The following is a 26061-nucleotide window of genomic DNA, read 5'->3' as shown; positions in this document are numbered from 1 at the left end:
GATTGCGGTGCCTTCACGGGTGACTTGTGCATGGCCAAAATCTTAATTTCACCAGCAAACAACTTTCATACAGCGCTGTCCTGACTGATTCGTGGGTCCTGTGTGCAATGCGTGTCAGCTCCTCTTTCTTCCCTGCTCTTTTTGGCATCCTGTGTCCCACTGAGATGTAGGCATGCTGCAGTTGGGCAGGGGGTTATTTCTTGTCATGATGGTCCTATAAGTATGTATGTAGCACCTAAGATGCGTTGAAAGCAGCAGTTCATTGTGTTACACGGTGTGGCACTTGGCGTGTTTTTAATATTCCCTGTTTGTGCACGTACAGATTATGATAGCTGAATTAAGAATTGGGGTCTCACATTCCAGGGCTGTTTGTTTCCAGAGCTATACACAGGACTTAGCCTGGGTCATACATTTCTGTAGATGAAATGAAGGCTGATTAGAATTTTAATACTAAGGAAGGAAATGGTCTTGGGTAGCGCACTATGGAGCAGAAGAGGCCTTCTGTTAATACACAAGAGTATTACTGTTTTCTTAAACTTTGCCTTGCTACCCAATTCCTGCCTGTGCCTAGAAATCATAACTGAGGCCCCATTTGATAATGCTCAATGTAATCCTTGTCCTACTTCACATCGTTTCCAGCAGTAAATATTATCTCAATTATAAAACTGCTAGATAATATACACGTACTCGAATGACAGGCAGCGCTACAAGCCTTTGTGGATGAACAGAGTCACGATGCTGTATCGCATCGGCCCAAATTGGTTCTGTCTCTCTTTAAGTGAGATGAAATCTGTAAACTGGATGAGATCAAGGGGCTCTTCTTGCGAAATGCTTTTGTTGTGACTAACGTACTCTGTATTCCTCTCTCCGTGGCACGAACACAGCTTTCAGAGTTGTAAAAGATTGCTCTGTGCGTGGCGGCGTGTGCTGCTCATGCTCGTTGTACATTTATGGCAGCGTGACCACCGCGGTGCCGAGTCACATTCTGGCATTGGGACATGAAAACTGACGCTTGTCCCTCGGGATTTCAGAGTGTATTATTAGTGTGCTGCAGCTAATCATTTTCGTACAAGGGGAATGAAAAACGTTCCCTTGTTTAGATGCCGCGTATGTATTTATAGGACCGTAATGCCCAAATAGGGTGGTGAGTGTTGGCTGCTGCTCCTGTTGGTTTCTGTGGTTTTCTTTCATTGTTCAGAAGAAGTGACGGCATTCTGAGCTCTGCAGCACCCGTCAGTGGGATTTGTGTGATGGAGAGAGGTGTCTGTCTCTTTGCTTCGTCCTTCAAATGTTAGAATTTATTCTCTGTTGCCAAGGATTTCACTTTGCTGTTGTCACACCTTTCAAACATCGCAGCAGAGGCACTCGGGGCCGGATCTGTCCCTCTGGAAAGGCTCAGCAGTTTCTGGACAGTCTGCTTTGCAAGTCGCTTTACTTAGGTTGTTCCCCTTTTCCTTTGATGGCTTGCGTAACGTGCTTGAGGTGCACGTCTGATGTGGCTTCCTTTTTGTGTTCCATTAGGCGCGCTCGATTTCGCAGCTAAGAGGATTGAAGATTAAACGTTCTTTTTGTATGCGTGAGGTGTTTTGCAGTCTCGTTTGTTTAAATTCTGGTTATCAGTCTGGAGAAAGAGCCGCGGAAACGCTGCAGAACTTGTCATCTTTGTAGTGGATTTAGTGGCTTCTCCTTTGCAACATTTGTTGCGTGTAGATTTTTGCACTTTAGCCAAAATAAGACTGTTTTTATGACTTAGCTTCCGAATGTGTTGAAAGCGTATGTTGCCGTGTTATTTATTGTACAGCACTTAAATAACTTTATATAACCAGAATTCATAAATGGCATCTCCCTCACTTTAAAGTATTTCTCAAATCTGAAACCCTACAGCTTGTGTCCTGCTTTAGCTGCTGCACCTGGTGAGGGAGACGGACTCGATGCCACGTTTTGGACAGGGTTATGAAAGTGATTCCTGTTTGACCCCGCTGCAGCACAAGACCCATTCAGCCTGCTTTGACTGCCATCCAAATACAACCTCATTCTAAAAATCTAAAATGAAACCGGAAAATAGTAAGGTCTTCACTGTGGGGGACGGGTTTCAGAAGCCTTTAGAGACCCGTGTGCACTGTGAAATGGGTGGTGTTTCTGCCAGCCCTCAGAGTGGGATGGAAAGCAGTTCTGTTATTGAGAGGGCAGACAGGTGGGACCAGGCGGTTTGTTGGCAGTGCCCCTATTCTTCATCGAATAGATAAAAATGCTTTAAAAAAATCTCGACAATTGCTTCTAAGAGGAATTTGTGAATTAGGTGAGAAAGCAATTTTTCTCCTTTTGTTTCTCCTGAATGTATAGGCCAAGTAGTTCAGGAAGCATCGTGGAATTAACCCTTCTTCAGCCTTGGGAGCGTGCTTCTGGTTCTGACGAGAAGATCAGCCCAGGGATGATTACAGTTCTTGCCACTGCGCTTTCTTTTCGGGTCGTACATTTTGCACAGGTTTCAACATGAGTATTGCTACCGTCACGTCTTTATTCCTTTCACCTCAATGACGTTTTACTTTTTCATTTCCTATTTTATATATTTTAGCGTATCTGTTCCTCCCTGTTAGAGCACTCCTGTTCCCAAAGCGTTTCCTTTCAGGCACCCTGTCAGGCATCTTTACAACGACCTGCTGGGAGGGTCCGGCTCAGACCAGGTGAACATCTTTCAGATGTGATGAGCTCAGTCTGAATTTCGCTCCGTGGTGCCGGAGGGGCAAAAAGTCCTTTGGAAACAATTTGTTCTCTTTCTTAATAGGTAACTAGCCAAAAGCATTTCAAATATTTGTTCAACCCTTCAAATATTGGTTTAGCTCTATAAAACAAATCAACCTAATGTTCAAAGAATTAAACATTTTGTACCTGAACACTTTTGTGTGTCATTGGTCCTATAGCAATGACCCTCCGTGCTTAGGTCAAAATGAGAGAGCCCCCTGATGAAAACAAAATGCTTTTGCAACTGGGTTGAACCTTATCGCTTATTGGCTGCACACACATTGTAATAGTGCAATGGAATGTTTGACTTTTAGTAGTTTCACTCGGGAAGACCTCGTCAAATTATCGTGCTTTTTAATGCTGGTGATGTGGGGGATTTTTTCTTACAGTGTAAAATGCAGAAGCTAACCAATGCCTGCTCGCTGTGCCTGTAAATTCAACTGGCTAAAAACCTGACAGCTCCCATTGGAGCCTGTCTGCTTCCGTTGCTGTTTGTTTCCTGGATGTGGTTTGGAGCTCAGGATGGGCAGGAAGTCAGGGTGTGTGCCGAGCAGCTCAGCGCTGCAAGTCGGGGAATAATGGCTCTAGCAGCCTGAGCACATCTGAAGGGAGGGGAGAATGGAGAAAGCAGCACACCCAGGAGGGCTGAGAACAGAGAGAGACCCACCTTGTCTGCGAATAATTTCAGTGTTGTGAGAAGGGGAGACCCTTATGCCATAAAACCCTAGAGAGAGCTATATTGGTTATTTGTTGTTGATGTTTGAATTTACTTGCTTATGTCTACCAGAAAAATAGCTTTTTCAAAATGTAGTTATAGTGAGGGTATTTGATCCTGGCTGTTCCATTCCTATTGCAAATGCTCACTCACTGAAACACAATTGCAGGATGAAAAGAGTTGGACTGGATTCGTGACAGACTGATTCTTGTCTCGCATACAATATCACCAGTCTTGGGTTAAAGCAAAACTCATGTTCCAAATCATACATTTAAATCTACCATGACGTTTTGGTTTTCTTTCTAGTTTGCTTAACTGTGAGAAGTAGCAGCTGCCTTCTGGGCAGCTGCTCGTTGGCTCCCGTTCTCTACTCCACGTTCTCAGATTGTACTCCATCTAAAGCATCCACGTGTGAGCAGTGATGGAGAGCTGCCCTCTGTGCCTGGTGTCCCAGGTTGCTTGCTCCCTCCTGTGCTTTGGGTGGGGAGAGGCCATTTTTACTCTTGATCACCTCTCCAGGGATGGAGGAAGAGCAAGTATTCTAGTCAAACTGTGCACGTTCTCCAAGTTTCTTCTCCTCACACGTTTACTTTTGCCTTTCCTTCTCTTATCCCACTGTACTCTCCCTTTGTGGTATTTCACGGGAGTTAGCACATCCGCCGGTCTTCCTTGCTCCTTGGATTACCCCGTGTATTCCAGCGGGGCCCCTTCCTGCCCTGCCACGTCCTGCACTCTCATCAGACAGCCCTGCTCCTCGGGCTTTCAGTTCTCCTCCTGCTCCCTACTGCGTATAAACCCTCCTTCTTCCGACTCCCTTGAGTTTCTTGTTCCTTTTTCCTAAAACATTTCCTTACTCCCTGCTGCCTCCTTTGCCTGATTTTTCTTAGTCACTGGCTGAGGTCATTGGAAATGTTGTTGCTGATTTTTGACAGCAGCATCAGACTCTTGGTGACTGGCACGTCCTCATGTGTCATGGGCACAGCCTGATATCGGGCCGCCAAGGAAAAATAATGTTTCCTGCCTTCAGTGCATCTCTCTTGTCATTTTGAGATTAGAGAGAAAATAGCTGTGCTATACACGGCACCCCTAAAAAGCAGCAAATGCCAAAAGATCTGTGATTATTTGGGTTGGCAAGCTGAAAGTCATCACCCCCTTCTACTTAAAAGGTCGGATACACACGGCAACGTTCAATATTTTACACTTCTATTTCTCTCAAGGAATGGTGTCTGAAGCAGAGGGTGCAAAAATGATCCCACGAGCTGTCTAGCCACACACCTCCCCCTTCGCATCACCTCCTCCTCCTGCTGCCACAACCATTCCCAGACTTGGGTTTGAAGCAGCCTTTGGCGGGTGCCATGGTTCGGTCATGGTTTGGTCATGGAATGGGGAGGTTGTTCGAACCCAGAGGTGTTAACAAGGCTGTACCAACACTGGGGCCAACCAGGGGGGAGACAGGAGAGCACGGGGTGTGTCTTTTGGCAGCAGTTCTACCTTAGGATGGTTTAAATCATGCCTGAAACAATTAGCTGAGATTCGTTTGTTCACCAGAAAGCTCTGTTTAGAGCCTGAACAGAGCAGGTGGCTGTATAATCTTTTACTGTAAGCAAAATATACGACGTCTAATTTACAAGCGTATTGTTTGGTCTGCTGCAGTCACCACGTGACTGTATTTCCTCCAGTAAGTTAATGATTTCTATTATAATATAATATGGATATTTCAGGGTAAGGCGGGAAAGGAAGAAATCAGAGCTCAGAGTAATGGCATCAAGCGCTTAGGCGTACAGACAGCTTGAATGGACTCACAGCTGCTCAGCATGTGCCCTCTGCCTGAACTCGTTTTTATCACTCCGTATCTGACTTCTCTCAACATATAAAAAGTTGACGTGATTGATTGTTGGTGATACAGTATATGTCAGGGTGAACTGAATCATGGTGTGGATAGGTTCGCGAATACAGAAAAATAGAGCTGAAAGAAAGAATCCTGACATTTTTTCCATTCATTAAACTCACTTAAAGTACCTCTTTTTGTTTGCTGGAGTTCGTGGTTGCTGGTTTCGCTAAACAGCAATAGCTGAGTGATTTAGAGAACATCTCCGCTCTTTTGTTTGGATTTCATTTGCAGAACCATTTACAGTTATAAAGCTGTCAGCTGAGGAACGTTCTATATGTTCTGGCAGTGAGGGCCTCGTGTATGCAGTTCGTATTTTTCTCTTCATTTTGTGTGACATTTGGGTTCCCCAGTACATATCGCCGTGCTGCTTTGCACTGGTTGATAGAGCACAGCCACTCCTGCAGCCCCACGGCCTCCTTTGGAGCGGGAGGAACCTTCGAAGTAATTACGAAATTCCATCTCAGATGTAGAAGAGTGTTGTCTGAGTGGCTTTGTGCAGTTATTTAGGTTTTCTCTGGTGAGGGGTTTGCTGGGCCAGGGGCCCCCAGCTGGGTGGAGGTTCCCAAGGCACCGGGGGTGCAGTCCCCAGGGCTGTGTGAGCGCAGCCAGCCGGGGCAGCCGCAGAAACCTGCAGCAGAGCTGCCTTGCAAAAAGGTACACAAAGCAAAATAGTTAAGGAGTGTTTGATTTTTTTTTGGTTTTTTTTTTTTTGTCTAAAAATGAATAAGAGCTGGATGAAAGGAGAGAATGTCATTCTGTAATACGTTTTTCTGGCTGAACATATGCCTGGAAGTTAGGAAATTTTAAGCTGAGAAGTTCCACCGCTGGTTTCTGTTTGTTACTTCGGGCAAGCTGCGGAGTTTGCCTTGAACCTGCCAACATGAACCACGCTTCCTGCCATGAAAGCTGTCGGGAGCGTTTGATGAATCAGAATACTATCTTTTATTTCCAGTTGTGTCCCAAAGCTAATTATAGTAAGATCTAAGTGTGCAGGTACAAAATAGGTGCTGTTTGTAACTTGAACGTTGGAGCTGATGGTAGATTTGCACCTTGTGCTGGTGCTGCTTGCTGGTTGGTCACGTAGAGGGGAAGGGAGGTTGGCGCTGGAATTTTGTGAGTCAATTAACAGAAGTCAATGACAGATTTTCTGGAAGCATTAAGTAAATGCGGACTTCATGCAGGGAATCTGTGAAGATGGTATGTAAGGAGTGAAATGGTTTTGTCTTGGTGTCTTGAGAGGAAGCCAATGCTCTCCAGTTCCACCTTGCAACCTTCCAGCATGGCTGTACCTCCCAGAATTCCAAGGGAAAATACTGATTTCAAAAGATGGCTTAAAAAATAAAAGGAAAAAAAGGGAGAACCTAATTGTCCTAAGCAGATTTTCTTTGGATTTAGAGATTGCAATTTTATTTAAGGCGTTTTAGGGACATCTTGATGTTTAGCTTAATTTTCAGTGGGGAAGTACAGCTGCTTTCTCATTTCATAATACTGGAAAGTTTCTTGTTAAGACAGAATATTTTACATTTGATTTATGGCTGAATTTTCTGTTTTAATCTGTGTTGTACTGCTTACAATTAAAAAGAAATAGGAAGCTTTTCCACTGCCACTCGAATAAGAATTCTGACTTTTTGCCTTTTGTTTTCCAGTTAAAATAAAAAAAAAATAATTCTTGAAGATCTGTCTTTCCATTCGGGTAGTCCTGCTGTCTGCTGTCAGGAGTAAACCACCTCACTTGGTTTATCAGACATACAAAATGTAACTTATACGTGTAAAACCGGAGCGAGTTATAAATTCAGTTCACGTAAATCATAGCATTAGCTTTATCAATGTGTAAGCTAGCTATTATTAAAATGTAGATGAATAAAATTTTATTGTAGGATACCTTGCTAGCTGTCTTAATTTCAAAACAAACACCAACCACATTTTGTTTTGTGCTGCCCTCACAACGATGCTCTTTAGCATGGTGTGTGGGAGCGCAAACAGCTTTCGTGGAGTTTTTCTACTCAACAGTCGACAGGTCTTAATGTAGGATCTGAAATTATAATTGTTTTTCAATTTTCTGCTCCTCCTCTATGATGAAGGCACACCTGATGCTATAAGAACAGATGTCATCTCAGTGTCCCAGGACTGCGTGATGAATTCGGAGGGCTTCTGAATGTCAGTCATAGACATACAGCTATCAGGGAACTCAAGACAAAAATAAGGGAAATGTTGCTAAGTAGGATTCGGGAAGAGATTGCACTGTAATGTCAGAGACTTCAAGAATGCAGAAGCTGTTGGTGAGATTGTCTTAAGGAACTTTCAGGGGACCATGTCAATCTGGCAAGCTTGTTCAGGTTCTTTCTTCCTACCGGTCGTGTTTGGTCAGCCAGCACAGTTCGGGCTGACGAAGGACTCAGCATGAGCTGGCAATGTGTGCTCTCAGTCCAGAAGGCCAACTGTATCCTGGGCTGCATCGGGGGGAGGGGGCTGGAGCTACGTGACCAAACCATTCTATGATTTGGAGTGGGAGGGCAGCAGGCAGGCCAGGAGGAAGGCGAGGTGCTGCAATGTGTGCTCTCTCTTGGAAACATCCTTCCTTTCCCTTTCTTCTTGAGACCAAACTTCTTAGAACGGGATGTTCAGTGGGAACTGAACTGCACAGGAGATACAAGTGGAGCTTTATAGCACTTGTTTCTTTAAACAGGCTCACACAGGGGTTCAAAGGTCTATTCATGGAAATTATATGTATTTTGCAGGAATCGTCACAATCTAAGTCATCCGTGACTGGTTATCATTGGACATACTGAAATGCAAAAATATATAATTTTCTTCCCCTTTATTCCTTATTGTGTGCTCAGATGTCTCTTAGGATCAAATTCTCTATCCTCCCATGGCATTTACCCTGCTGCAAAGCAAGTCAAGTGACAGGACGCGATCAAGGCGGTTGTCTCTCTCAGTGCTGAGCTGTAGAGTGTTCTTGGTGTTGCTGTGGGTGTCTACTTTAGGGCTGTTGGGTCACGAAAGAAATACGTTCTGCAGAAGAAAAATCCTGCCCACTCTTTCTTCACAGGCTAAAATCGCATGTACCTGCATTTTTGTGCCTGTGTGTATGTAAGCGTGCTTAAATACGGGGTACATTCTGGAATATTTGTTTTTGAAACAATCTCAGTATGTTAAGCTACAGTCATATTAGTTTTGTTAAATGTGAAATTCATGAATAGAAATCTGTTGAGGGTTCTGGTTTTGTTTGGTTTTTCTTTCAATTGTCTGGGAGAACCCAGAGTTTGCAAGTAGAGGATATACACCAGGAGGAGAATTGACTCTGGCTGTGCATCCTGTTGACCTCCGGAGCTGAAGCTAATGGCATCTTATTGCTAAAGAGATCTGAGATTTTTTACTTGTTTCTTTATTTTATTTTATTTTTTTTTTTTTGGGTTGGGGGGAGGGTTGAGGAGTGAGGCTGTTGATGATGTCTGTAACAAAAAAATTTCCTCCTTAGTCAAACCTATTGGAATTATAAGGTAAACCACCTTTGTTAGGGATCAGTAAACATTTGATTTTCATTTAGGAATTAATCTTCAGTTTCACTAGTCTTTCCTATAGATGGGGGAAAAAAACGTACCTTTTCTAACTGTATATTTAGTTACGTTCCATTTTTTTTGTCAGAGTAGGTACATTACAGGGAAGCTGTCACTTGAAACTGAGCAGACTAAATATACTCGACTGAATGACTCCAGTACTGTCAACATGATCTGCTGGTGTAATTAAGAAAGGAGATCTCTCAAAGCTTTACAGTATTCAAGAAGTATCAGATCATGTTCATTCGAAAGGGATGGAAATGCTCTTTTTCCCAGTGCAGACACGAGTATTATGTTTCGCTCAGGGCTGGTTACCCAGGTGCTCAGCACATCCCGAGAGTTGCACTTTGTTGTTGTCGCCATTGTTGAATTCCAGCCTCTTTGGAATAATCGTTCAGATTGTTTTGTAGAATTCCAGATCTTTCCCTTCATCAAGATGTAGATAGGAGAGATTAAAACAAAGTGTTTTGTCCTTCCGCCTTTGGAAGTGTTTCACCTACTTTGGTGATGGTTACAAAATCTTATGTGCTCTTTTCCAAAAGCTCTTTTACCAGTCCGTTTTGCTGTACAGACAATTGAATGTGTTATTGGGAACTCCTGACTATATTGAAGACAGCTGAGGGTGAAGTACTTCTAATGATAAGAGACTGTCAAGGCTAGTTCTAATTCTGTGATTCTGTGATTCTAGTAGAAATGTGGGAAGACTCCCATTGGTCCAGTTTTGTTGTGTCCAGCTCAAGGAAGCACCACAGGGTTCTTCCCAATCTCCATAGTCTGAAGGAAAGGTTTGAAGGATTGGGTCACTACTCAGTGAATCTGCTTAAATACCATTGGCACAACTGAGAAATGTAGACAAATCTTGCCCTGTGGTATGGCAGATAGAGTGTCTGTGTTTGCTCACAGCTTCTTCTGGCTAAGAAAATGCATGATGCTTTTTTTCTCTGTTGCGTGCTTGAAGAGAACACGTTCTGTTAACAGCGTTATGGAAACTCAGACCACTTTGCTTCTGAAAAATACTGCTGTGAACAAAAGTACCTTGTGTCCTGCTTTAAAGATAGCATTTATGTTTTCTGCTGGGAGGCTGATGGGGAGGAATATCATTAGAACTCGAGTGATGTGCATTGTCTGTCCCACCTAAGCTTTTCTTTTTTGGGATTTTAAGAAAAGACTTCAGTGTGTTCCTCTGCATAAGGATAAATTTAGCTCTAAGAGCAATGGAAAGCAGTCCTGCAGGTTGGAGGGGATGCGATTGCTCTGACACCTTCGATGGGTGCTGGGATTTCTGCAAGGGATCTGTGCAGGAACAGGCAGAGCACACAACAGGTTCTGAAAACTGAGGGAGTACGGTGAATCGTGGGCCTGTGGGTATGCCCCAAAAGTCAGAAGGGACCATTTTCTATTCTGAATCATGACTTTCTTTTTTTTTGTTGTTAATTTTCTTACCTCCTAAGCTGTAATTTTATGACTGTTTTTTTTGCAAAGAGTGCAAAACTGGACTGATAAAATCAGCTGAAAAACTTCTTGGTGTTTAAGGATTGCCTCTGCAATGTTTGTGCTTTAAAAAAGTTTCATCAAACTTCTGTGCAAAAATAAGTCCTAATCACGGAGATGTTCTCTACCTCACCCTTAAAGCGTGGGTCTCGTTTACATTTCCATGCGATGAGAAAAACAACCCGTCACCCCCTAACAGGCTGTTCTGCAGAGCTGCACCTGCCCCCATACAGACGCACTTGCTGAGCTCCGGCCTTAACGCCCTGCCTGGTGGCACTGCAGTGGGAGGCATGGGGAGGGCTGTCAGTCCGTCAGACTGTCAGTCTGTCACAACACGCGCCTGCCCTCCAGGTGCCTGGGGGCTCTGCAGGAACCTGCTGCTTGGCCATCCCATTGAGCCACCATCGTTCGTGCTGACCTGGCGAAAGGCAAGCTTTGATTTCACCCTCAGTGTCTCGCTGATGTCTAGGTAGATCATGTTGTTTAAAGCTGACCAAAAACTTGTGAAGGACTGGAGGTCTACAGTTGTGATCTGTGTCTCTCCCATTTTTATAGGGCTATATAGTGGCAGAATACACAAGCATTGGGTAGACCTACGTTGGTCATTCCCGGACAGTGTGCCCCAGAGCCCCTTTGGCTGTATCAAAAGACGGTTACAAATTGCTGTTCAGTATAATAATCCAAGAAACCCACGTGCATGCAAGTTGCTGTAGTTCGTGGTGCAAACCAGCACATGGAGCTCGGTGCAAGTACGGAGTGTGTGGCTGCTATGGTGATTAAAATACATAAATAACATAGATAAGTATGGACCCCATTAGAAATTCATTACTGGCAGCCTCAGCGCGGCCGCGTCCATCGCCGCGAGCAGCCCAGGGCCGCGCTCCAGCGCGGGGGTTACGCAATGGCCCCGCGCTACCTTGTCAGCGAGCAAACCCGACACCAAACTGGCAAACAAAGAGCTTTTGTGCGCGTTTGGTAGCTCGGCGAGGATCAGCGGCCCCACACACAACTTTCCAGCAGGACGAGTTTAGCGCTGGCACACCTGGGAGGGGACCGGGAGGGACGCGAGGTGCGGAGCTCCCGGTCCGATACTGGGCGCAAAGCGGAGGACGATTTAACGTGGCTCCCGCTTACCTGGGTCTGCGCGTGGTGACGTGCCGCCGAGCGCCGGGCTGCCCTAGGGTGCAGGGCGCTGTGAGCTGGGGCGCTGGCTGCCAGCGCGTCCCGCAGATCCGCAGCTCCCCTGGCTTGGCATCCTCGCCGGGACGTGGGCTCCCGCTGGCTCAGATCGCTCCTTCTCCTTCCCCGCGCTCCTCTAACATCCTCCTGCCGCGGGGCTCGCCCCTTCCTGGGTGCGGAGCGGTGCACTTGTCCGCTGGACTTTTCCAGGAGGGATTCGAACTCAGCGCGACGCCGTCGTTCTCTGAGCGGGGCGGCAGGAGCCGAGGTGCTCGCTGCCCTCAAATCCCGGTGCGAGCGCTGGGAGCGGAGCAGCTTGTCATGGTGATCTGAGTTTAACTTCAGGGGGGAGGGAGAAAGTGCAAAGCAAACTGAATGCTGTAGTGGAGGTTTCTCTCTTCCCCCACTGGGCCCCTTGCCGACTGTTTTTATTGATTTCAATCACTGGAGGCTAGCGAGCTCGCAGAAGAAACACTGTGTAATGTGTTCTTTCCTGGCTTTCATTAAAGAAACTCAATGCAGTGCGGTCACGCTGCCGAGCGCGCCTGGCAACCTGCCTACACCCTGTGGTACCTCTTTCATTGGAGGAGATGGAGCTCGTGGTTTGTTGGGGGTTTTTTGGGGTTGTTTTTTCTTTTTTTTTTTTTTCCCCCCTCCCTCCAGCACTGATTTCAAAACAGCTTCTCCTCTGCCTCTACCTCCGTGTGCCCGCAGCCAGATATTGCCAGGAGGGGCCGTCAGCACCCGGAGGAGCCCACGGTGCGACAGCAGCGCAGGCGGCTGCGACGGTCTCGTACGCTCGTGAAAATCCCTCTGTGCACTTCTGGTTCTGAGGGGCTGCGGGTGAGCCACAGAGCTGTGGGTACAAATGCTTCCCGAGGGTTCCTTTTTGTCTTCCCCTTTTTCTCATTTCTCTCTTCCCCTGATTGGTGAATGTGGTTTAATTAAGGGTTCTTACCCTTAGTAAGCGAAATCCTTCTGCAAATATGTGAACATTCCTGGCAGTGCTGGAGTTGCAAATGAAGCAAAACTGCATTCCCCAAGCTGCAGTCGTGCCGTTGTCTTAAATATTTCTGTTGCATTCAGGACTCTGATACCGGTGGAGAAAAATGAGGAATAGAATATGGTACTAATTTATGCTTTAGAGCTTCATCTGTTACAGTACGTACTTTATAGGGGCAAACAATCTATAAAGTGGAACGCAACAAGCTCCTTTTGTAAGTCTTATTGCTCTCCGTGCCTGTAAATGCTTTCATTTAATTTAGTAAATAGTTGGATTTCTTCTTATTCAGCAGTTCCTAATGATTACACTTGATGTGCTCCTTAGAACGGGGTGTAAGTCTGTGAAACACACAAAGATCACATCGCTGCACGTTGTCTGATCTCAAGGTGCACCCATTGCAAATGACAGCTGCAAATTCCAGTGCCACCTGCCTGCCTGTGCTCCGGGCATGCCGTGCCTGTGTATGTAAGGACATGTTTGTTTTCCTCTTAACATTGACACAACCACTGAAAAAAAACCCTTTCCTGGATCAGGAAGATAAAAAGCTTGTTCTTATTTAAGTCTGGCTTCCTGCAGAACTTGTTTCAGGCTTTTCTGCCTGGGTTGCATCCACACAAACCTTTCCAAATCAACTCGGTGTAATTTATTCCCAGTGTTTGTGTAGCCAAGAGCTGAGATGTCAAAAACAGCTGGCTTTTATGAAAAGCATTAATTATTTCTTTGTACAATATAGAATTTTTTAAAATCTCCCTCTGTAAGTCCCACGGAGATGATACAAAGAAATGTATTTCTACAACCGTTTCCTTTGAATCAAAGCTTGCTTTCTGCATGGCAGCGGAATTCTGTATGCCCTCTCTGGTCATACTTTTTATAAGGTGCTAAATGATAAAAAATAATTATTTAAATCCAATATGGCTGTGAACTACTTTGTGTCAGTTCTCTAGCTGTGGTTGCAGTGCGGATCTTTGGCAAGCCTCAAAGAGTAAATCATTTGTCAGTCTTTCTTTTCTGAGCCTTGCATCGAAGGATTTGCCAGCTTTTCTTCTTTGTGGGTTTTGACCCGTGGTTATAGATTCTGCTTTTTGCTGTGGAGCTGGTGGATGGCCAGGTATTGATCGAGCCATGGATTTGTTGTGTACGAAAGAAATAGCGTTTTGTGTGCTGATATCATAGCCGGGGCATACGTGGGGCAGGAGGCTGTGGGTGGGCAGAGCACGTTGTGTGAGGGGCCAGTCATCCTGGGCACTGAACAAAGCCCCTTTGACATTGCCCTATATTAAAGGTTATGAAATAACATCAGCTTAATGAACAAACAGAGCAGCACAGTGCTGCTACTGTGAAGCAAGCTGTATCCCCGTTCCACCTTCTTTCTCTTTGGAGTTCACAAATGTGAAGCCTTCTTTATAAGCCTTATTTGTCACTGCTGGGCATGCTAAAATTGATTCCTCTGAATTTCTGATGTTGCTTGCCTTGCCGTGGTGCTGCTCTGCTGGCAGAAGGAGATAGCAGCCCTCTGACTTTTGGAGGAACTGGGTTCATTGGTACTAACAGTCACTTCGGTTTCCTTCCTTTCTCCAGCCCTCTTCCTGTCTCCTCTGCCAGGTTTCCTCTTCCATCACCTCTCTGCTCTGCTGGTTCTTTGCATTCCGTTTCCTGGCAGGCAGGGCTGTGCTGAGGCTGCTGCCATGCTCAGCCTTGGGCTGGGCGGTGCTGAGCCCCTCTGCAGGAGCAGCTCCAGGCCTGTGCTGGTGGATGTCAGCACCTGGACCGCACTGTTGAGCGGGAAGGAGGAGCAGAATACAGGATATCCTCAGTTCTACCGCAGCGTGAGACAGCAGAGGACATTCGGACGTTCGGTTAGCTATAAATCTGGTAACTAGTTAGAAAAGTGCTTATTTCTCTGCTGAAACACAACCAGATGAATGTGCCGTTAGTCCCCTTGTGGTTGTCAGCTAGCACAGTTCTGCACCGCCAGCTGAAGCTGTTTATACCCCTGTTTGTTTGTGCCACTCTTCCTGTAAAAAGAAAGGACCCCGTGTCTTCAGGAAATCCCCACCCAGGCAAATCTTTCTGCCCCTTCCAGTCCCTCTCGCTGTTAGGGTTGGCGTTCTCTGTTTGGAATTGCTTAGCAAGACCGCTTGACGCTGCTAAATCCTCTACTCACTTCAGTTTGAAAGGGTTCCCCCTTTATGAGAGGTAAACACGTCGCTAAAGACAACATACCAAGTATTTTACGTTGATGCGATATTTCCAGACAACAAATAATAATGGGAAGCTTTAACTGAACTCTAAAACTGCCGCAGTGGAGGCCTCTAGAGTTTGTGAGTCAGATGTCTCAGATTATTTATTTATGCTGTATTATGTATTACATACAAATGGGAAATTTGGAGGCTGGCACTGATGAAAGGCTCTATTGGCAGTCCCGGCCCTTTGCATGCAGATTGCTGTAGTGCAGCACGAACTCTAGCGATGTGCTTGAAGACGTCTGAGCTCTCATCTTCTTTCCCTTGGAGGTACGACAGCGATTTTTATGAGCACGTACGCTGAAGATTTGAGGGTCCGTCTCTTTCTCAAAACATGGCACCCAATGGCAATACCCCTTTGAGCACCTTTTCAGGCCTTCTGGAAAACTTCCAAGCGGAAGGCTCCCACCTCCTTAATCATGCCAGCACGCCGCCTCTCCCCTCAATGCCATTCATTCAAGTGTGCTGACCCGGCCTGACCTCGCGGAGACGGAGATCTAATGAGCCCACGGCCCAAGGTGCAGTGGGAGCTCTCTCCCGGCTTTGCAAATAAGCAAGCGTTGTGGTTTTTTGTACGCACGTGTTTTAAATTTATCACGTCAATAAACAAGTGTATCGCACGCTCAAATAGGGGCTTTACAGTGTTGTAGTAAGGATAAATGGCAGCGCTACAAATTGCGATGTCACGTTATAAATGTAGAAGGAGACAACGCGGAATATTTATGGCCTCAACACAATGAAGTCCCTGCTGGTTTTTGGGTTTAGTGTTTGGGTCGCTGTTTGTTTTGCTTTGTATTGTTTTTAATTTAAATAATGAGGAATTGCTAAGAATCGGAATCTGGCTGGCTCACAAACTTTGGTCGCATCTTTCAGAGCAGCAGTCACACTAACGATACAGGGAAAGCAGGGTGAAAAATCAGTGCTGCTGACTTGAAGGAGAGGTGCATCAGTAGAGGACCATAGCAGAGGGCATTTAAGTTGAAGGAAAAAACAGCGAGGCTTTCCATTGCATGGAAAGCTTTGGGTTTGCTTTCTTTTGAGTCCCGCATTGCGGGGAAGATTGGTTCCTGTTGTGCTGTTTTGTGTTTGTTTTATGATGATTATTTTTTAATTATGGTACAACGAACCTCAGCTTCAGGGGAGAACGTGCTCCCAAATTATGGAACAACTGAAGCTGGAGGTTTTCAAATTAAAAACCAGTCAAGGACAGATTGTGGTACACACCGCTAACCACGGATAAAAGTACATCTGCAACAGGAGGTGTCTGAGCAAACTGCAGCTGTTTGCAGGGCGTGTGCTGGGAGCCCCAAACAGAAGCTAATGAATCCTGTTTTCGCTGGACAGAATGACGGTATGTGCTATCGGAAGGGTACCTTGAGCTGTAAATCCCAACTCTTTCAGCCCTGGAAAGGTTCCAGCCCCGAAGGGAGAACAATGCTCATGTTTCAGATGGCCTACAGTGCCGAAATTGTTACGCCGGGAGCAAGCGTTGTTAGGGCCCGGTATTTATGTTGGGACCCACTTATGGGGAGGGAGCGACTTGTTTTGTTTTTAATGGAGCAGTCGGGAGAGGGATAAAAAGCTTTTTGATAATGTGAGGAATGCGTGGGGGAGGGGAAGGTGGGGAGATAGCAGTTACTGTAAGTCCGAAGCAGCGGAGGCCTCTTTATCAGAGCTGCTCTAATGACGTGCCACGGGCACTTTATTTGAAAGCTTCGTGGCTTGCAGAAAAGTAAACAAATTCGTTGCAATATTTTTAAAAGAAGATTAAGCGTAGTGTGTCGTCTGTCGGACAGCTGCCGGAGTGATCTTTTACAAACACTTCATACACGACCACCCCTGGTGCTTTCAGGGCTGCGTGGCGGGGTTGTTATTTCAGCGAGTACCGGGATGGCTTTTCCAAGGAAGCTGTTGTTTCCTGTAGGACAGTAACGTGCCTACCTTCACCTAAATATTATTTCTTCTTAGCATGAGGTATGGAATGTTATCTATACAAATGCAGCGTATGTTGGTTTTTTGGGGTGGATGCCGGCTTTCCAGAACAAGAAATGAAAAGCATTTTAAACAAAACAAAAAAGCAAATCCACTTCACTGCCTTACTCCCATTTATTCTGATGTCCCCTTGTGTCCTTTTTTGGTCTTTGAAAACAGGGAGTTGGAAAGATGAGTGAAAGTGGACTTGGATAATGCAGGAATTGTCACTGAACTGACGTGTGGTCTTCAGCAGGTTTACTGGCAAATCAGACTGCATTCAGGTTCTCTGCTCTCCTGCGCTTTGCTTTGCAGGTCAGCAGCAGTAACGCTGCTTAGCAGCAGGTGGGTGCTCGGAGGGCACGCCTGGGAAGCAGCAGGTCCTTAAAGCACAGCAAAGGCATCGCAGTTCTGTTTGTGGCTGTGTGAGCTCTGTAACTATCATGTAAGCTAGGAATTAGTGCCATCCCTTCGCTCTTCACCTTGGAAACATTCAAGCCGACAGTAAGAGTCTTGTTTGCAAAGCTTCATGGGTCTGTCCAAGATGATCATCAGAGTAGTTAGGGCCCTTTAAAGGCTAAATCTCTTCAGAAGACCTGATAGATCTGAAAGCCTGGTAGGTCTGACATTTGTCCTTCTAGAGTGTCATTGAGAAGAGGAGAGGAAGCACAGTCGTTGCTAGTTTTGGACTGCAGAGTGTTCGTACAGGAAAACAAAACGTAGTAGGATGTGGAAATCACAGGGGGATGTTGAGTAACAGCCACTCGGCTGGAATTCTTCATGCTTCCAGTTGGTTCTTAACAAATCAGAGGGACTGCTGCCTGGAAAGATGAATGAACAGTGCTGGGAATCACTGGGGTATGCCTCGGCTTGTTGTGGAGCAGCTCTTTGTTTCTGCACTGCGTGATCTCACCCTGATAAACTCAGAATGCTCCTCTTCTGTACGAGAAACGAACGTTTTCATTTTCAGTATAGTTACGCATATGTTTTTAGTGATTAGGTTTTCAAGATGACTTAAGAACTGTTTTGTCTGAAAGCGTAAAGAAATTTCAACCTTTGTGGGATATACGTGCGGATGCGTTTGTGCAGGATTGTGCACATGTTTACCCAGGATTGGCAAAGGATCTCCAAGAGATCATCAAGAGGATGAAGATGGTAGATGTCACATCTTCCCTTCTGGCAAAAGGGAAGTCAGGCCTGTGGTTGGAAGGCAGAGGTTTTCTCAGTCCAGGGCAGTGTGATCTTACAGTCCCAGGATCTTAACGGAACACTATTCCCTTATAGATGTGTACGTGCTAAAAAGTTCCATACCCTCCCCGCACCTTGAACAGCCTCTGCTGCTCATATCCCTTCTCATTACGAGAGCACAAACAGCACAACAAATCTTGGAAATGATGTTTAATACCGAGCAAGGGAGGTGCTTGCTCTGATTACTGTTCTGCTGGGAGCAGTGTACTCATCTACAGACAACAGAAAAGGCCTCTGCAGACTTCTGCAAGTGCAGCACTTACAGTTCTGTCAGCTGAAGAGTGTAGGAACTTCATAGAAGTTTGGTGTATGGTAAAATTATGAAGCTCAAAGCTGCTGGTTTAAAATATTAACTGTGCCCTTCAACTGCATTTATGCATGTTCTGTTCGCCTTCCTATAGAAACAGAATCGCTTTATTTAAATGTTTATTATTTCAGGCAGCAGATGAAGAGGAAGATCTTACCCCAGAGGAAAGGAGGAAATTGGAAAGAAAATTGAAAAAAGAGCGCAAGAAAGAAGAGAAAAAGCTGATGAGAGAAGCTGGAATCTCTACTAAGAAAGCAGAGCCCAAGAAGCTGTCGGGATCTGAGCTGGCCCTGGCCTATTTAACCAGGTGAGGCTGCTATCAGCGCTGCAGGTGCTCCCTGCAGAAGCAAGCTGTGAACCGTGCCAGGAATCCAGAACAGGCTGAACCAAGAAATGAGGCGTTAGAGGAAACTGCTGCAGTTAAGTAATAAGCTGAGGCTTCGTTTCATTTGACACCCTTTCACCTCATTTTGTGTACATCACAGTAACAGCTGAAGGATGTTGAGTACGGTACAAACATTTTGTAGAAAGACATCTCCTGTCCCAGAGCTCTTGTAGGTGGTATATAAATATCCCTGGGTTAGCTGCGCTCACGGAGATGAAGGGCGTATTGCAGAAAAGAATGCATCGAGGAAATCAGTTTTGTTGAAGTGCACCGTTTTAAGCAAAGGAGTTTTGGATGATCTCTCTGTGTAAGCAAATTGCATTATGGAGTCCTCACTTAACCTCATGCATGATGTTTGGATATTAGTAAATTAAGACACGATTATGCCACCATTTTGAAGTTAATAGTGTACAGTGCCTTACTTCTGCATACCAAAGTACACAGCGAGTCCAGTGGCCCATTTTGGATCGGAAGCAATTACTTTAGCTAGCATACTGATTTAGAATACTTTGAATTCCAACATAAAGCAATGTCTATGTTTTAAATAGAGAGCTGAAACAAAGCATTCACGGTACGCTGCAGATAGTAAAAGGTCATGTATGAGCAGGAAAGTAGTATTTATTTTTTCCCCGAACTACCAAATAGACCCTGTGTCTAAGACCTGCGGAGGGCTGGCGTGTTACCAGCAGTGGGTTACCATGGGGAGTAATTCCATCGCCGCATCTCTGGCCGTGCTTAAAACTGAAGCACGCAGACTGTCTGAGTTGTTACTTACCACTCTCAGTGGGGAGGGAGGAAATTAATTGCATTCCAGGCAGAGGGACATGTGCATTTTTGTTACATAACCCTCAGCACGCAGTGATAGCAAAACGACAATAATATTTTTGATCTGGAAAACAGCTGGAATGGTTCACCACTGTTTTGAACTGCAGATGGATTGACAGTTATCTTTGAACCATCTGCTCCAACTGTACGCTGGTATGTGTGCGAGTAAGTGGCGGATCTAGAGATAATGATTTTCAGGTTTGGAAAGCAAAGGAAGAAGCTGTGGGGTTTTGGTTGGTGTTCTGCTGTTATCTGTACGGATTTGTTCCTTGTTAGATGAGAGAGAATGAAACTATATTTGAACTAATTTGACTGCAGAGTTTTGCTTAACCTTTACCAAATGACCTTGAAACAGCATGCTGGCGATGCAGCACGGTCTAGTAATAGCAGAGCCCCACACCTCTAGGTATGGCAGCACGTTGTCTGGGGTTATTTCAGCAATGGATGATTTGAATTTTGTACACTTATGGGGATGGCAGTAAGATGCTGTACTGCCAAATGAATGTAACCACAGAGCACGCTCTGCCCTGTGTGTCCTGTGACCTCCTCGTGTCCTCGGGAGCCCATTGGAAAAACCCCGACAACTTCAGCGGGTCAGGGATTTCAGTCTGCGTGTGCTTGTGGGAGGATAAGGTACCTGCAGATGCAGGAGCACAATGTAATTGGAAGTAAACAAAAGGGCGCTGAGGATTTATGATCTGCCCCACCTACAGCAGAAAACCTGACATTAAATCGTGCTAAGTGAGGTGGCGTCTTAATTCCCCGATGACACGTGAACCTCCTGCAGTACAGGTGGAACTTGAAGTACCATGTAATAATTAAAGCAGTCATTTTTATTAGTTAAGAGACTGACTGTTCACAGCATGAGAGCACAACTGAGGCTTCAGCTTTGTCAGGAATTTGTTTTAATTTTGATAACTTTCAAAGGAAAATGTTAGAAATCATGCAGTGAGAGTTCTGTTACGTGCAGACTTTTGACATGCAAGGGAAAATTCAGCTTGTTTTGTAGGTCATACGTTTTATAAGAGGTAGTGCTTCTCTCAGAGTGCAGAACCATCTTTCCCGGTATGTGGGATGAAATAAAGAGAAATTCTTCACCAGAAGATTGAATTTCCGTTTCTAGCAGTAACGTCGGGGAGAAAAATCAACATCTTACACGGAGGAAATAAAGCACAGGTAATAACAGCTATTGCTTTGTGGGACATGTGCTTAGAGAGCTCTGCCTCCACAGCAGCCCTGTGTGTTCTGCTCAGAAGGCCAAGGCAGGAGGTGTGCTGCTGCAGTGCCCTCCTTGCTGGGCTGGGGGTGAGCTCCTGCAGATACCCCCCATCCTTCTAGCTGCAATGGGCTAACGAAGAGACAGCTGTTGTTTTTTTCCTCCCTCCCGCTTTGCATTGGCCTTTGGGAAAAGGAAAGAGGGAGAAATTAATGTCTCTGCTTGCTAACTTTTATCTCTCCTCTTCCCCCCATGAGAAAGCTCAGGCATTCCCCCACACAGTTCTCCCTAGCGCAGCCATCGCAGCATGCCTGCAGAAATAGAAGAGGAAAGTCTCCCAGTGGCAGATTCTCCAGCTTGCTGGGACAGCAGGCAGGCAGATCTGAAGATAGAGAGGATTAAAATAGGGTGCTGAAGCAAAAAGGGAGACAGCGGGGTTATGTAACTATGAGAAGGAGAAAAGAAAATGTGGAATAATGCTTAAAAAAAAGAACAGTGGTACTGATCAGGAAGAAAGGAACAGAGCGACGCAGGAGGGAAGAGCTGGGTGTTAGTGGCTGCACAGAGCTCTTCCTTTTCCTCTTAACAATGACATGCCTCTTTTCTTTTAGGATGATTCACATTTAAATCCAAGGTCAGGAAGCCTCCTTACTTTGATTCTTAGAAAATAGGAAATAAAATCCATGCTTGTTTTAAGCAACGTGCGCCTTCAAGTGAAAAGATGTTGCAATTCATGAGAATGCTCATTACATGTCATTATAACCCAACTGACCTTCCTTGGTGCTAAATGTTGGCAGAGCTCGCTTGCCTTGGCAAGTCGCTCTCTGCTAGAAATGTTTCTCTTCCCGTGCTTAGCTTGGCAAGATGTTGCTGTATGGATCTGCACATACGGATTTCTCCATCACCCATCAAAGCAATAGAAATGAGAATAGATGTCACCCAAAGTACGAGGAATTACAAGGCTGGTGTCCTTTGCAGAAGAAACGGATAACAGCACTCTCTGGATATTGCTGTGAATTACCTGAGCCTTCGAATGTTACCTACTGCGCGTTAACACTGGAAAAAGAAGCTGCTAGGGTGCGTTTCTTTTCTCTCTGCCATGATTTATACTCTCCTGGTACTGTGTGTCACCAGGGCGTTTCCCAAGGCATTGTCTTTTTGGTTTCCTCTGCGGAATGTGTTTTTGTATCCCTGCCTTAAATTTCAGTGAGAATGTCAGAGACTTCCTTAGAAAATAAGAAAGTAAAAATAAGGTGCTTACCAGAATAATGCAAAGCAAGGGCATGTTTCGGAACACAGGAGTAAGACAGTTTGGCACGGAGTGGGGAAGTGGCACGGCTGGAGAACATGGCACTGTGCAGCAGTGCTGCGGGGAGCAGTGCACAGCCCGGGGCAGCCTTCATCTGCTGGGCTGCAGCTGTGACCAAGCCGCTGAGGTGAAGGAAAATCACAGCAGCAGTCATCCATGGGGACCAGGTGACTGCATGGAGAGCTCCTCGGCGTGGACAGCCACAATCATAAGTGCTGAAAAGCAGTTTCTAAATTTAAACTAAACTGGATGTGCTCGTGTCAGGTTAAGTTTGCTGCTTTTCCTCTCAAGGTGTAAGCATATTTTTAAGCCTTGTCAGTGATGATTTGTCATGTGTGATTCTGAACTTAAGTCGTTCTCATTGGTGCCAGCCTTAATCTTTATGAATTTCAAACTTGGCCTGGGCCTTAATGTTTCCTCATCATTGGCTTCAGCTTTTAGATACTAAGAGTAACCAACACGCGGAAATCTAAACATCCACAGACTGTTTTTTCTCCATCCAGAACCAGCTGGGTCTGTCAGCAGCTCTCACTGACAGGCTGTGCCATTGGTCCGTCCTCCACCTTCGTGGAAAGGCAGAGGTGGGAGTCTACTGTGCAGTGCAGGAGGAGTGAGGGGAGGAAGGCACAGCCGTGTGCCCTGAGGTCCTGCTGCTGGGCGTGCCAGGACCACTGGTTTGGGAGTGAGATCACGTCTTGTTTGGGAGCAGATAGGAAGAAAATGCAGATTCTCTCTCCAGCAATTTGCTGCTCTTGTCATGGCCCCGCAGGAGGCCTGGGGGAGGTGGCAGGTTTGGTGAGTTCCCTGTTGGCTGGGAGGGCAGGTGTTTGCAACAGCCTCTTTGGTGTGAAACCTTGATATTAAAACTAGGATGCCGGGTATCACAAAAGCGCAAAAGCAAATGGACATTGAGTCTAATGGAGATATAAATGAATATTTTGGACAGTTTTTCTGTTAATAATCTTGGGAAGAAAGCTGTTGGAAAAATCTTGATATTCCAACATCTGATCTTCTAAAATGCCTGAATAAATAGGAAGACCCCCCCAACATGATTGGTAGAGCTTAACACACCTGAGTGGCACGTAGTGCCACTGCATCAGTGCATGCATTCCCGAGGTGCTGAGCCGCTCTAGATGCTCTGGGGCTTCACCCGACATTCCTCAAAGCATTAGCAAGTTGTTAGAAATATCTCCTTTGCAGATGTTTTACTCATTGAGTTGTGACTTTGCCATTGTCCCCGGGATGTAATGACTGTCTCGTGTAACGTCTGTGAGATGGAGCTCTGTGAGCCCTGACACCAACTGCTGCGCAGAGCAGGAACGTCTCACTGCCAATGCCGTGCCAGAAGGGCCAGGACAGGGAGTGTTCTCCATGGCAGGGAGATGCAGCTGATGTAATGTAGGAGCTCGTCAGTTACCTTGAAGTTCATCAGCTGTTGCAGCTCTGATCGAATTGTGAATCTCAGCCAAAGCGAAAGTTGGGCCTTGAAGCTGAAAAAGCAGCTTTCTCTCAAAGAAGAGGGGTTGTGGTGGAGGGTGCTTTTGCTTTAATAACTGAAGGGTTATTTTTTAAAGGTTCTGGAGGAAGTGTTAGCTATGGATGGAATTGCTGAGCTCACCCTGCTTTTAGCCGTTTCCGTCACAGTCCTTAGTTACAGAAGGAACTGCCTGAATCCAGGGAGTCAGATAGAGGGTAAATTTGCATTTGGCTGCTTTTGTGAACCTGGGCAGACGTTTGCTGCTATCTGATTTCAAAGGCTTGTACTTTTCCTCATACTGCAGAGAACAGAGCTTTTGTCTCAGGACTGCTCCAACTTTCCGTGTTGCTGATTTTTAGTTCTACCTGCCTCTGAGCAGTATTCCTCCCCTTGACCTAAATCAGAGCATACAAATCCATGTAAAACGGAATGTTAGCTGACTGATTTTAACGGTTGGACAGATCTGCCTCATCTTAAAGGAAGTCTCTGTCTCCGTTCGTGGCAGAGAAAGTGGACTTGTCTTAATAAGAGAGTAGAGTTACCTTATCGTCATCCTACAGTCCCCTGTGGCATCTGCTGGAGCCTGGGCAGTTTGTTTGCAGTTCCCTAGCAGCCCCAGCATTACTCACAAACCCTACAAAGCTGTCGCCACAGCACCCACACCTTGGCTATTTTTAGGGTGCCAGTATACCCACAGCTATTCCTGCGGGGCGGATGCAGAGGGCATTCTCACTCTCTGGGTTTGGTGCTGCATGGGGCTATTGTGCAAAGGCACGCAGGCACGTTGCCTGCTGTGCAGGGGTATATGAGGCAGAAAAGGAAATCGGTTGTTTTGGTTACATTGGATCTGTTACGGAGCAGAGTTTTGTAAATCACTATTTCCCACACTGTGTATGGCCAGGGTTCTAAATCTCCCGGCCTCTCCAGTGAAGCATCTGCAATGCTCCGTCTTTCTTTGAGCCATATCACTCTGTGATTTCACATTTAATTTGCCACGTGTGGAAAACCTTTGCTTTTTTTTCCCCTCCCCGGTCCATTGGTCAGTTTTGCACTAATGACAGCAGCAGCACGAGCACACCAAGCATAACCATAGTAAATGTTCCACTGAGTGTAGAAGAGGCAGTGCTTCCTGTCCTGACCGAGTCAGACACGCTGCTGTTCCCCACTTGGCTTTATGATGTACGTTCCCGAACATGAGTGCTCTCATCATCCGATTATTCAAACTATGCATTTAGGATTCAGTGGACGTCACGCTGCGCTCTCGGTAGCAGCAGCACACAGCGCTGCCTGTCTCACCAGGGTGCCTGCGAGCAGCCCGGCGCGATGGTCGCAGCCCCTCTAGTGCACACACCAACTTCTGCATTCACTGTCTGTGTCTCGGTGGCAGGTGATGTGCAGAGCTGTGCTGGAGCCCTGCCAGCGTTCCCCTGGCCCCCTCGTGACACCCGCAGGATGCCATATTGTGCAGGAATTGCTTTTAAAGCACTAATGATTAACTTCTTGGTGGGTCAGCTGCTTTTTAGCGTCCCAGTACAACAATTTCACTGTTTTACAAGAAGCACTTTAACATGTACCTTTACTTCAGCCCCTTCCTGTGGATTTCTGTTCATATGTCTTTTTGCAGCTCTCCGGACGGAGCGATGCAGGCTGTGCGTGCAGTAGGGCACATGGAAGCAGGAGGGCTGCACTTGTGGTCTGCAGCAGTGTTACAGCAGCCCAGCTTTGCAGCTCTGGGTGAGGAGATGGCTCCAGGGCTCTGAGCAGGGAGAGTGCCTGCGTGACCCTGAGCTGCGCAGAAACACTGACTCAGATCTGGAAGCTGAGTACCAGGGTAATGCTCAGATGAACCTGAGTTAAGAAGCTGTGCGTCTCAAGCTTAGATGTTTTTATCAAGAATCATGGAAATACATTCTGAGTATCAGTAATTCTGTCCTGGAAATGCTCCAGATGGCCAGAGCTGCATTATTTATTTATTTACTTTATAATTTCAGTCATTTCCAGCAAGTCATGTCCATACTAATAGATCAGGTTTTGAAGAGCCTAAGTACTGGGAAATCTGAGTAAGCAGCTCAGGTTTCTGGGGACAAAACAGAGGACTGAAGATTCTGAAATGTCAGGTTATAAGGCTTCTAAGCCTAGCTATAAGTAGAAGTTCTTAGATACTGGAGATATTTCCTCATCATTTCCAACTGATTCAAAAGGAGGAAGTATTAGTAACATCCACTATTGCGTGATGTTCCAGTAAAATCAGTGGAGGTTTGTGATTCAAGTTACTAAACTGAGCGTTGGAAAAGCTGCCGCACTCGCGTGGCTTTCCCTGCACCAACCCCCTTATGGGTTAGCCATTAATAGCATTCTGAAGAAACTCATTTCCATCTCATGTAGGGAAAGGATTTGGAATAGCTTTCTGGCCCATTTGCTTAGCACTTATGTGTGGCTTAAGAGGAGAAAACAAGGGAGGAAGTTCATGTCTGTGCTAAATTCGTGTCCATCCATGGC

The 26061-nt window shown here is 45.8% G+C and overlaps 2 protein-coding genes across 7 annotated transcripts in view; one reads left to right on the top strand and one right to left on the bottom strand.

The window, feature by feature from the left end:
* GPR146 (G protein-coupled receptor 146) overlaps positions 1-11902 on the bottom strand; it is a 39133-nt gene extending 27231 nt beyond the window's left edge. For both annotated transcript variants that reach the window (XM_021412200.1, XM_021412198.1), the window contains exon 1: positions 11534-11902. The gene's annotated coding sequence lies outside the window, so the exon portion shown is untranslated. The remainder of the gene's footprint in view (positions 1-11533) is intronic.
* Positions 1-26061, top strand: part of C13H7orf50 (chromosome 13 C7orf50 homolog) — a 102190-nt gene that overhangs the window by 63010 nt on the left and 13119 nt on the right. For 4 of the 5 annotated variants that reach the window (XM_021412208.1, XM_021412209.1, XM_021412205.1 and 1 more), the window contains exon 3: positions 18482-18657. In XM_021412208.1, the coding sequence (XP_021267883.1) occupies positions 18482-18657 (176 nt within the window). Of the gene's footprint in view, positions 1-11908; positions 12181-12292; positions 12422-18481; positions 18658-26061 lie in introns of those variants that run through there. The other variant, XM_021412206.1, reaches the window with a different exon arrangement.

This window comes from Numida meleagris, chromosome 13 (genome assembly GCF_002078875.1).
Source record: "Numida meleagris isolate 19003 breed g44 Domestic line chromosome 13, NumMel1.0, whole genome shotgun sequence".
Classification (NCBI taxonomy): domain Eukaryota; kingdom Metazoa; phylum Chordata; class Aves; order Galliformes; family Numididae; genus Numida; species Numida meleagris.
This window is presented reverse-complemented; position numbering and strand designations above follow the sequence as displayed.